The following is an 11,214-nucleotide window of genomic DNA, read 5'->3' on the forward strand; positions in this document are numbered from 1 at the left end:
TATTCTTGTTTCTCTGAGCTTTAGGCAGCACACTCTAACAGATACACCTCCCAGCACACTTCCGTTTTAACATCAGTACACAGTGTGTCACCTACCACACCCTACATCAGCCACACTGGTCAGTGTGTAATTTTGTGTGTGTGTGTGTATTTGTATTGGGCATGTTGTGAGGACATAGTTTGTTTTTACACCGTCACATTGTGGGCGCTCAAATTCCTTTTATAGACAAACACCTAGTGAAGATTTAGAGTGAAGCATGTAGGAGTCAGGGCCAGGCTAGGTTTTTATAAAAGAAGAAGTAGTTCAGTATCCTCTCTGGTGATGGAAACATAACTGTGTGTGAGTGTGCAAGGGTGTGGTTGGCAGAATGAGCAACTCAATGCCGATAGTGTATTTCTTTATTTAGGTTGCCAAGAGAGCAGCATGTAGCCACGAAACCACAAAAAAAGCAATTGTTTTGACAACAGGATTGTTGCCGTCTTCTGCTTGTTGCACAGTCCTCCTTATGTATTCTAATACAAATACACTAATAATTCACTGTATTTCTTCAGACTTTAACCTTTTTACCTTTTGAGGAGTAGACAGAGAGAATGATCTGACTCTTGTGATATGAGGCGTGAAACAGCATGAAAACATTCATAGACAGAATATAAAGGACGAGCTGTGGCATCATGTTGGTTTGCATCTGAAGTTCAGTTTGCAATGTGCAACCTGCGACTTGCAAAGTCCCTTGTGGTGATTGTGGCATCTTTAGCATATCGAAGGAACCATGAGGACTGTCGAATTCAGAAAATTGATTTGTAGTTTGCAAGCAGAGACATTATAGAAGAAACACACAGCACTTAATGAATACTGATTCAGAATCAACGGGGAATTCCACAACTGCAGACAGGGTGGTTACTCCTTAAAGTAAGGTTTAAGACGTCCTGTAGCAGAGGTACAAAGTCAGCTTTTAAATGTTTGTGTGTTTTTAATCAGATGGCACAATCATCTCCAAAGGAGTCTGAATAATATTTGAATCTTTGGAGTGTAGCTAAGATTAGTTTACTGGTAACTTGGTTGGTCAGTTAGTGGTCAAAGGCTTTACAGACTTCTGAACCTATCAGAACAGCAGTAATTCCTAAAATGACCCAGATTCAGCCAATGAATTTTGTTAAATGTCTCAGTTAGTTCCTCTTGTTGAGCTATTTGAATAACATCTGAGGTTTTGAAGCAAGTATGTAGTGGCCATCAGTGGTACGTTGCACTGGGTTTAGTCTTGGGACACTTCATGAGGTGACTAAGTGGCAACTTTTGAAAAATTAAGCCAGTGCAAAAAAGTCACGAGGCTGGCTGCGAAACTGAGTCGATCCCTACAGACTCCCAGTTTTTACAGCAGAATTGATCATGCCTACAGCCTGCTCCAAAAAGAAGAAAAAAGATTGGATCTCTGTAGATATTTTCTCTGTTCATCATGGTAAATGGACTAGTATTTATTTAGCACTTTTTACTACAAATCTCAACACCTCAATCCATGGTGACGCAGTTTATCTAACGTTCACACTCACACTCAGGGGAAGATATTGGTCATGTGGACCGAGGTAGCTGGGGATCAGTTCACCAACCTTCTAATTCATAGATGACCCACATTATCACCTGAGCCACAGCTATTCATGCAGTGCAATGGTAGCTTTTATTTAATAACTTTCCAAAAGTTTCTCATGCATTTGTGTCCATCCTTTAAATTACTGCCAATCTGTGGACACAGTTGGCTATTGTCACTGGTAGCATCACTTGCCTTGCATCTCTTTGGAAACCATGTCTCAGTTTTGTGTGTCACTGTGAGAGGCCAGGAGCTTTATTTCTGGTTGTTAGCACATATGTGCATTGGTGTGCAAACTGATGATTGACCAGCATGGAAGGCAACCTGCTGCTGGCTGTGGTTTCAGTGCTTACTGTGCATTGTGTGTACGCAGAGCTAGCATTAGCAAGTAAGCAAGCTACTGTGATTGATCATGGCAGCTAATGTTTCCTCTTATTAACCTCCTTGTTGCCCAACTTTGATGTAAAACATGTTTTTAATAAGCCTGTTAGCATGTTAGCGAGAAAAGCCTCACTAACATGCTAACGAGATAGAAAGGATATCAGCCAGATGGAAGCTAACACTTTCAAATTAGCATCTATGAGAAATCAGACTTTCAGATACTAATGGGAGCGAAGGCCGATGCTGGCATATGAACAGCCTGTTTAACTCACAAACATCTTCTGTGGGTAATAAAAAAGAGTCGTCTTAATAACCAGATGCTGGAATGTCCACTACTGAACATCTGAAGGCATAAAGGGATGAACAGGACCATCAGGAGTTGTATCAGTACGTGTACTAAAACAGAAGCGCCTTTTTTATTTTGCAACCTGGGACGCCCTAAAGCCTTGCCTGAAAACTACTGGTCTATTTCTGTTACAGTGTGTGTGTGTGTGTGTGTGTCTGCCATTTGTCACCAGAACGGGCACATACTGTAGCACCATTTTTGGTCCTTGCTCCTTTTCCATCGTCCCGCCGTCATCACTGGCCTTGAGCTCTGCCAAAGTCAGGAGCAAATTCAGACAAAACAGAAGCAACATACAAGATAGAGAACTCATAGGTGACCTTCACACGAGGCTATACGGGGATGTCAGAAAGAGTTCATGGGCGTTTTTGAAAGAGTCACGAGGGAGTGGCAGTGTTTTGCCACTTCCTAAATACATCTACTTGCAAAAGGATATAACTTTAACAAACGCCGTGTGCACATGATGAGTCAGGAATCTTACAGGCATGTGATAATGCCTGTACTAGCCTGTATGAGCTAGACCCAAGCATGATATTCTTCAGCTGGTCCTGCACTACTTAACACTACTTGTTATGTCGAGTTATGTTGGAGAAAGACGAAAGCTCGGATTCCTCACATGCTTCAGCAACAGAACATTTGTTCTCCATTAACAAGACTTTAGATATGAGCTCATTGTTCCTCTTAGGAATTAACCAAAGAAGGGTACAGTGAAGGAGACTCGAGACATATGGTATGATAGCGCCCCCCATTGGCCAACCGGCAGAAATGCCTTGGAACATGCCGATTTTCACTACACACTGAGCTAACAGAATCAGTATTGCAGGTAAAGGATGTGCACGCCTTTTCACTGCTGATACATTTAAATATATAATCTGTCTAGTTTTGTCAGTGCCGTGGATGTGATGCTGCACAGCTTCACTGGAACTGAAAACAGTTATTCCACTCTGTTTGTGACCTACTCACTGGGTGTGTTTACATTTAGATTTACTTCTGAATAAGTTAAAAATTTGAGATATTAACTGGAAATTTTTAACTTGTGAATTGCAAGAAAACATTTGTTCAGTGGCAGAAAAGTAAGTGAAAAAGTTGTAAGCTGTAGTTACTGACACTGGAATGAATGCGGGTGTGAATGTGAGTGCCAATGGTTGTCTATGTGACGACACACTGGCCACCTGTCCAGGGCTACCCTGCCTGTCACCCTAACACTGCTGGGATAGGCTCCCGTCCAGGTATCTCTGGATACCTCTGGACGCGCTCTTTTCAACAAAACGATTTCCTGTAAGTGTTTCTCTGTGTGTTTCAAACACTTTCCTAAACAGGCTGATTCTCCACTGCGGTCACTGCAGCTGCTGTTGTTCTGGACCGATGGCACAAATGTGAGTGAACACATATACACAAAGGTGCTGAGCCTGTTTTACTGCGTACGGTGCAACGACCTGGTGTTCTTCTAGTAGTGTGGACCAGCTCCACTCAGCAGGTGTGTGATTAACACTAAACATGGTGCCTCAGAAACAGAAGACACACATCATCACAACACAGGTACACAACAAAGACAGACAGAGCAAAGGAGGGAGAAAATGAGATCAGGAGGAGCGAATCAGCAGAAGGATGACGTACCCTTAGAATTTCTAGAATTTCCATTTCCTCCATCCATCCATCGCTTACCCTTTTCAGGGTCGCGGGGGGTGGAGCCTATCTCAGCTGTGTTAGGGCGCCATTTGTTATATAGCACAAATAGGTAACCAGGAGGCATCTGTATCCAGTGTGAGTGGAACAGATCAGCCTCACACCTTCCATCAATCAACCAAGCAGTGAATTACAGTTTGAGTATAAATGTCGTTTATGCTCAAACTTATATTTGGACTCTACAAAATGTTCCTTACACTGAAAATGTTTTTGACACATATGCTGCTGTTGGACTTTCTAATGAGCACATAATCTAATCTGCCAATCATATACAATGGTTTCACCAAACCTCTTTCACTGGAGTTTTCCACTGTTTCTTGGTTTCTGATGCACCACTTCAAGCTGTTGGCAGAAGTCACAGACTTCTTTGGGTTTTTTATCTTTTCAGTATCTTTGTATCACAGTTCTGTTCTCTAGTTCTGTTGGGGGTTTTGGGGCTCTTTATAGGTTAAGATGGGTTTTGGGATTTAGCTCAACTGTCTTTGTTCTTTTTTCCTAGTGCCTATGAGTCTTTATCTCCATTTCAACCACAGGAAACCCGAACTGTGTGCTTCCCAGCGCTCCAGGACCATGCCTTGTGTTGCTCAGCTTGGGAAACCCACAAACTCTATTTATGTTCTTAAGCCCCCCAAATCTCCCCAGACTGTATGCTGCTAAAATTGTTCCCCCAGACACTGAGGCTGTGCCCGGGGCCTACCAACTCTGGAACCCTGAAGGTCCTAAAACCAATGTAGCCTCCAGTCTTCCGCAGCCCACAGAGGCCGCTCCAGTGGTGCCCCAACAACCGCCCCAGACTGCCACGGATCCAGAGGCTGGCCCAGACTGTTGCAGACCTGGAGGCCGCCCCAGTCTGCTGCGGCCCACAGAGGCCGCTCCAGTGGTGCCCCAACAGCTGCCTCAGTCTGCCGCGGGTCCAGAGGCAGGCCCAGCCTGCCGCAGACCCAGAGGCTGCCACAGCCTGCTGTAGATGCAGCGGCTGCCCCACAGGCCACCTCAGCCTGTCACAGATCCAGAGGCTGCCGTGGACCACAGAGGCCGCTCCAGTGGTGCCCCAGCAACCGCCCCAGTCTGCCACGGATCCAGAGGCCGCCCCAGGTTGCTACGGAGCCTTTGCTAATTTCGTTTCTGTGCCAGCCTCAGACAGTATGGTTTCCGTTTCTGCCAGGTCACCAGAAACCTGATCTGTGTGCTTCCCAGTTCTCCAGGGCCGTGCCTTGTGTTTCCCAGCCAGCTTGTTCAAAGACAGTTCAAATACTAAGAGTAGGAGAGTAGCACTGTCAGACTTCCTTGGGACTGTTGCCCTGTATTTTGAATTTGATGGCAACAACATTTGAGAAAACGTTTGCTACTGTGTAGCATCTGCTCTTCTTCTAACAAAAGTCAGTAAATGTCTGTGAACTGAGGAGATCAGCTGCTAGACTTTTGGAAGAGGACCACACTGATAACAAGTCAGATAACAGAGTGTGTTAAAAGACATTCTATTTTCTCTGAGCACAGATGCATTTCTTGTATTTTAATCCTAATGTAATATATTCCTTGTAATGTGTTCCTGGCTTCGGCCCATTTTAAATGAGTCTGGGCTCAGAGAAGATGGCGGCATTTACAGTATGTTCTACTAAATAAAATTATGTTTGAATAAAATGTAGCTAAGCAGCCTTATTGACGTTGCGTACAACTACACTTCCCAGCATTCACTTGGTGTGCGTTAACAGCCCTTAAATGAATTTTCCCAACTATATTTTTAAATAAAATCCATACAGTAATCATTTATTGTTGTAATAAAACTACGTTGAAGCAAAAATATTACGTAGATGAATATAAAGATTTCCCCGGTGAACCGTTCTGTCCATATGACAAAGCGGAAGTGACGTCTTCTTCCTTTCCTCCATTAGGTGAGTGCGTGGTGAGGTCGCGTTTTCTTCGGCTCTCCATCATACCGGTTAATTTAAAGCTATTTTTTGACTTGTCTTTGTCCAGATTAAGCTAAGTAACTTGTTTTTATTCATTAATTTCCAGATTGCAACCATGGGCCGCCGACCAGCCCGGTGGTAAGTCATTTTCTTACCCCGCTTGAGCGAAGGGCCGAGCGAGTGTTTCAGCGGAAAATGGCAGCGGCTCCTGCTCGGCGCCATGTGCACGGCGCTGGCCTGCCACCGGGCCTGAGAAATAAGAATAAAAATAATATGTGCTATAAAACGCAGCGTTTCCGTCGTCTTACACTGTGAACTCTATTTAAATGTTGTTCACAACGAGCCCTGTAAAGCAGTCCGTTCACGGGGCATGCTAGCATGGTGCGATAACGGTACCTAGCTAAATGCTACTACTTTCAGCCCCAGCCAGAGTCTGTTTGAAACCGTGAAAAGACTTAAAAGCTCCGAGTCACAGCTTATTGTGGTATTAAATAATTGTCTGACCTTGTTATAAGCCCATGAACCTACTGACTGTGAGAGTGCTCACTGCGCGCTTTCTTTTCTAAATGTATTGTTGGTTTTGATTTAACGGCTGTAAAACAGGAAATATCCTGATCGTCGGTGTGACACGTTAGCCTGACGGGTCAGTGTGAATCAGTCTCAGCTGTGTGTTACTGACTCCAGTGTAGTCTGCAGCTAATGCCGTATGTTCTCCTGTTTGTCCAGGTTCGAGTTTAAAACACCGCTGCTGGGAGAAAACACTTTTACATTTAGCTGTTAGTTTTAGGTAGACGTGTTTGAGGTCAGACACACTTTGTTTCTATCCTTCAAACAGGTTTTGCTGATGACCAATCAGATAAGAGATAATTATCGTTTTTGAAGAATAATTGGTTACAGCAGTCACAGTCAGTGTCAGATGCAGGTCAGACATCACAGGATTTTGTGTATCTGTACAAACAGACTCTGGCTGTTTTAGTTCTTCTCTCATTGACTCGTCTTTCCTGCTCTGACATCATAAACTACCCGTCTGGGATTACAGTGAATCAGATGGTGTTACGGCTGCGTAGCCAGCATGTGATTGATGTGGTCCAGTGTGCTGGCTGAAGGGTTGGGGATGTGTTAGATTGTCCACCTCCTACACAAAGATTCAAAGCGGTCAGTGTTGGTGACGTGTCTGTTTCCTCTCACAGCTACAGGTACTGCAAGAACAAGCCGTACCCCAAGTCCCGCTTCTGCAGGGGTGTGCCTGGTACGTTCTCTCTCCATGTTTCCTGTTTCAGTCTGTAACACTTAAGTGGGACCATGTTCAGGTGAAATCACGGTCACCCATCTGGACTAAATTGTCACAGTGGGCTGCCGTGAGTCCTGCAGCTTATTAAGCCGACCGGTCCCGCTGCGGTGCGGTTCTGGTGTGCAAAGGCTGCAGACAGCGACTCTTTGGTTGTGTATGTCCTCAGCTGGGAGGTGCTGAGTGCTTTAAGGGACCACTGAGACAAAATCCTGCTGTGTGGCTCACAATTACTTAGTTGGTCATCATGGTTTCCTTTTTTAAAGCCGCTTTTCCATTGGTACCTACTCAGATCGGCTCAGCACGGTTCACCACAGTTTTCCATTCGGTCATAGTAGTACCAGGTACTATAAAGGTACCCGGTACCTTTATAGTACCTACTTAGCCCGGGTTCCATACGATCCAAGCAGGCACTAAAATGTGACTTCGTCAGACTGCAGGCCACCGATTGGCTGGTCAGTAGCGCCACGAGAGCGCCTCATTCCCCGAGTCTGACGGCGTGCCACAGACTGAGTAGCAGGTACGTTCTTGCCTCCACGTCCACCTTTGTTGGAGTGTTCGTGTCACACATTTATTCAGGACGTGTTGCTATGACGACAGCCGCACGTTAGGTTAGGTGACTCCAGCTGATCCGAGTAGGCGCTGATGGAAAAGGCCATAAGTTGGTCTCGCTGATGCAGACGTGTTTCAGTGTTCTTATCCTTCCTCCTCTTCTGTTCTCCTCAGACCCCAAGATCAGGATCTTTGACCTGGGCAGGAAGAAGGCCAAGGTGGACGAGTTCCCCCTGTGCGGCCACATGGTCTCTGATGAGTACGAGCAGCTGTCATCAGAAGGTGAGGAGACCAGGAGCCACGACTAACACACCTGTTGTTAACGTGTGTGCTTTCTTGTTGGAGCACACTTCGGCCTGTGAGTGCCGTTTACTGATGAAGACAGTGAGACGATGGCTTCTCTGGTTAAAAGGCCAGGTTGCTTTTAAACGTTTTGTTAGAGGTGAAAAAGTCTGCAGGTTTGTTACTCAGAAGAAAAGAAGACGGCTGAATGAGCCAAGTCTCGTTTTCCACTTTAGATCACTGGCTGTTCCCAGTGTTTGTTTGGGGGGGTCACTGATTACTACTGTGGGAAACTATTATTGTATAGCTGTGAGATGTTTGTAACCTAATGTAACAGCTTGTATATTAAATATAAAAACTAACCTAGTAAATGACACATGAAGACACTGCACATGTGTATATGAGGAATGAGCCAATTAAACTGGGCTACAGCTGCTTACTGGCACCAGGACCGTTAAACTGGGCTCATCACAGGTTCAGTGCATTAGGCAGATACACTTGGTGCTAATGCTAATGTATGACTCGTCTGTGGAGGGTCTGCTGTATCACAGCACTGCACAGTGACGTTCAGTAGAAGCCTGTGGCTAACAGAAGGAAGGCTGCTAATGTTAGCCACGCCCAATACTCAGTAAGGAAGCATCCACTGCTGCCTGCATGAGTGCGTTACTGTTAGAGGGTGCACTGAGCCTTGTAGCTGCAGTGTTGGGTCTTAGGGGAAAATAAAGGCGGCTGTGGTTCCAGGTTAGAACAGTGAAGCTGGTCTCGACTGCGTTCGAGTCCTGGTGTCAGACTTCAGAGCACAGCTCTCACTCGTGTGGTGACCTCAGTAAACCCCTCCCCCCTCAGTTTGTCTGGCTCGTATCTAATAAAGCTAATGCTGCAGTCAGTCAGGGTTGTTGGCTCGGGACTTGTGAGTGTCCCCAAACTGCAAACACAAACAGCTGTGCCACTAACTTCATGCATGTTGTGCTTCAACCCCTGTAGCTCTGGAAGCTGCCCGTATCTGTGCTAACAAGTACATGGTGAAGACCTGCGGTAAGGACGGTTTCCACATCCGCATGCGTCTGCACCCCTTCCACGTCATCCGCATCAACAAAATGTTGTCCTGTGCTGGAGCTGACAGGTGAGAGGCTGACTGACACGTAGCCCTGCTGCACTGAGCGCAGTCTGGCTCATCCTGTAATCCTCTTGTTTTGTGTCGCGCAGGCTCCAGACTGGAATGCGTGGTGCTTTTGGTAAACCCCAGGGCACCGTGGCCCGCGTGCACATTGGTCAGGTGATCATGTCCGTGCGTACCAAGGCCCAAAACAAGGAGCACGTGGTGGAGGCTCTGCGCAGAGCCAAGTTCAAGTTCCCTGGTCGTCAGAAGGTAAACGCTCCCAAAGCTCCTGCTGTAATAAAAGTAAAGTGACGTGAGACCTCTGCAGCTTATTAAGCCGACCGGTCTCGCTGCGGTGCGGTTCTGGTGTGCAAAGGCTGCAGACAGCGACTCTTTGGTTGTGTATGTCCTCAGCTGGGAGGTGCTGAGTGCTTTAAGGGACCACTGAGACAAAATGTGTCTTCATCAGGGGCTTAGTGTAAGTAAGTACTGAAAGGCTGAACCCATGTCTTTGCTCTCGCCCTCAGATCCACATTTCCAAGAAGTACGGCTTCACCAAGTTCAACGCCTGTGACTTTGATGACATGATGGCCGAGAAGCGTCTGATTCCTGATGGCTGTGGGGTCAAATACATCCCCAGCAGAGGCCCTCTGGCCCGCTGGAAGGCCCTGCACGCCGTCTGATGCAGCTTTCTGTGCCCACATAACCAATAAAGATGGCTTTGATTACAAAAGTGATGAGGTCGTGGCTTTGAGTCTTCATCGAACATGAAATCACACATCAAGTCTGGGGGAGGTTTTCTAACGTGGTGTTCAGTTGAACTTGAGACTGGACACATTAATCTTACCACTGGTGTTACGAGTTATACTGAAGTGTGAGCAGTGTGTGAGATCTGTGAGGATCATTACAGATCCAAACCTCTATAACAGTCCGGCTGCATAAAGTCCCACACTAACTGTTTCATGGGGCTGAAAGTTGTACCTTTAATTCTGTTAATTTACAGCTGAGGAAACACCGAACATGCTTTGGACTGTAAAGGTAACATGATGAAACTCTCGTCTGTCTTCACTCTGTGCTGTCACACAGAAATGACATGAACAGGTATCCACATTCATGTATAGTGATACTCAAACTGAACACAGGTGTTTGGTGGATGTTACCTTTTCTGACAGGTAACATCCTTTTGTCAGGTGGAGCTGCAGCTGTACTGTAAGCACCAGTTTAACCAAAATAAGAACAAAGTTGTAACATTAAAATAAAGCGGCTCAGTAGGATGAGTCCTCTGCAGTGATCTGGCCTCATCAGGGACAGCTTAATGTGTTGGCAAATTAGGATTAGAAAATGTTATTAAAACATTGCTGTGGTTATTTCAGGGGTGTTATGTCCAGTAGGTGGAGCTACTGTTTCTGTTTTTAAGGAGACCAAATGAAGGTCCTGGTTCAGCCCGAAGCAGCTTCACTGCTGAATGTAGTTCAGTGCTCACTGTTACGCTTCTCGTGGGACATTTCTGTGAAAACGTGTTTTTACCGCTGACAGCACGTTGGTGGAGTACGTAACGTTTGTTTGCATCCATCTGTTTGGCAGCGGTGTGTGTGTGCCTGCTTCATTCAGACTGACCTGTCTGCTGGAGACCAGAGGACAGTCTGCAGGTTCTCCTGTGTTTTCCTGGCTGTTCTCCAGCTTCCTCCCACGGTCCAGAGACATCTGGTTAGTGGATGGGACTAACTGGTGATTCTAGATATCCTGTTGGAATCACTGGCTGTGTAAAAACAACCTTTATTTGTCAAATACAGAGTACATGTAGTGCTTGTGTCCGAGCTGCGCCGTTCCAGGTCCTGGTTTTTAGCATGGGGGGGTCTAGCATGGACCCTACTGGATGCTGGGTGGATACGGCTCCACTTCCTTCCACTGCACAACAGTTTCCCATTGGTGGAACCAGTGGGGTGGAGTATCTGTGTCTATGTGCAATTGGTTTTTTAATGTATGAACAGGAGTCCACTTTAGTATCCATGTTCACCCTGGGGAAAATCCAGTGGCTGGTCTGGATTCCGGTGTCTGCTGGTTTTACAAACTTTCATCACAGACGTCCTG

General features: G+C 46.0%; 1 protein-coding gene and 2 non-coding genes across 3 annotated transcripts; all 3 read left to right on the top strand.

Annotated features, from left to right (window-relative positions):
- The first annotated feature begins 5,870 nt into the window (after positions 1-5,870).
- rpl10 (ribosomal protein L10) lies at positions 5,871-9,860 on the top strand. The gene is made up of 7 exons (XM_003454238.1): positions 5,871-5,884; positions 6,009-6,040; positions 7,093-7,151; positions 7,917-8,024; positions 9,009-9,147; positions 9,231-9,393; positions 9,651-9,860. The coding sequence occupies exons 2-7, from the start codon at positions 6,018-6,020 to the stop codon at positions 9,804-9,806; spliced, it is 648 nt and encodes a 215-aa protein (XP_003454286.1). The 5' UTR covers positions 5,871-5,884; positions 6,009-6,017; the 3' UTR covers positions 9,807-9,860.
- Positions 7,268-7,400, top strand: LOC112843382 (small nucleolar RNA SNORA70). Its single transcript, XR_003215713.1, has one exon. It is a non-coding gene; the product is annotated as a small nucleolar RNA SNORA70 (small nucleolar RNA).
- Positions 9,446-9,578, top strand: LOC112843383 (small nucleolar RNA SNORA70). The gene has a single exon (XR_003215714.1). It is a non-coding gene; the product is annotated as a small nucleolar RNA SNORA70 (small nucleolar RNA).
- Positions 9,861-11,214: the final 1,354 nt, after the last annotated feature.

This window comes from Oreochromis niloticus, linkage group LG20 (genome assembly GCF_001858045.2).
Source record: "Oreochromis niloticus isolate F11D_XX linkage group LG20, O_niloticus_UMD_NMBU, whole genome shotgun sequence".
NCBI lineage: Eukaryota > Metazoa > Chordata > Actinopteri > Cichliformes > Cichlidae > Oreochromis > Oreochromis niloticus.

What these genes read in the sequence shown, in the direction of transcription:
- rpl10 (XM_003454238.1), top strand. Translation starts at nt 6,018, where the DNA reads ATGGGCCGCCGACCAGCCCGGTG. An exon ending in CTTCTGCAGGGGTGTGCCTG is followed by an intron (nt 7,152 to 7,916) that starts GTACGTTCTCTC and finishes TGTTCTCCTCAG; the next exon opens with ACCCCAAGATCAGGATCTTT. An exon ending in TCCTGTGCTGGAGCTGACAG is followed by an intron (nt 9,148 to 9,230) that starts GTGAGAGGCTGA and finishes TGTGTCGCGCAG; the next exon opens with GCTCCAGACTGGAATGCGTG.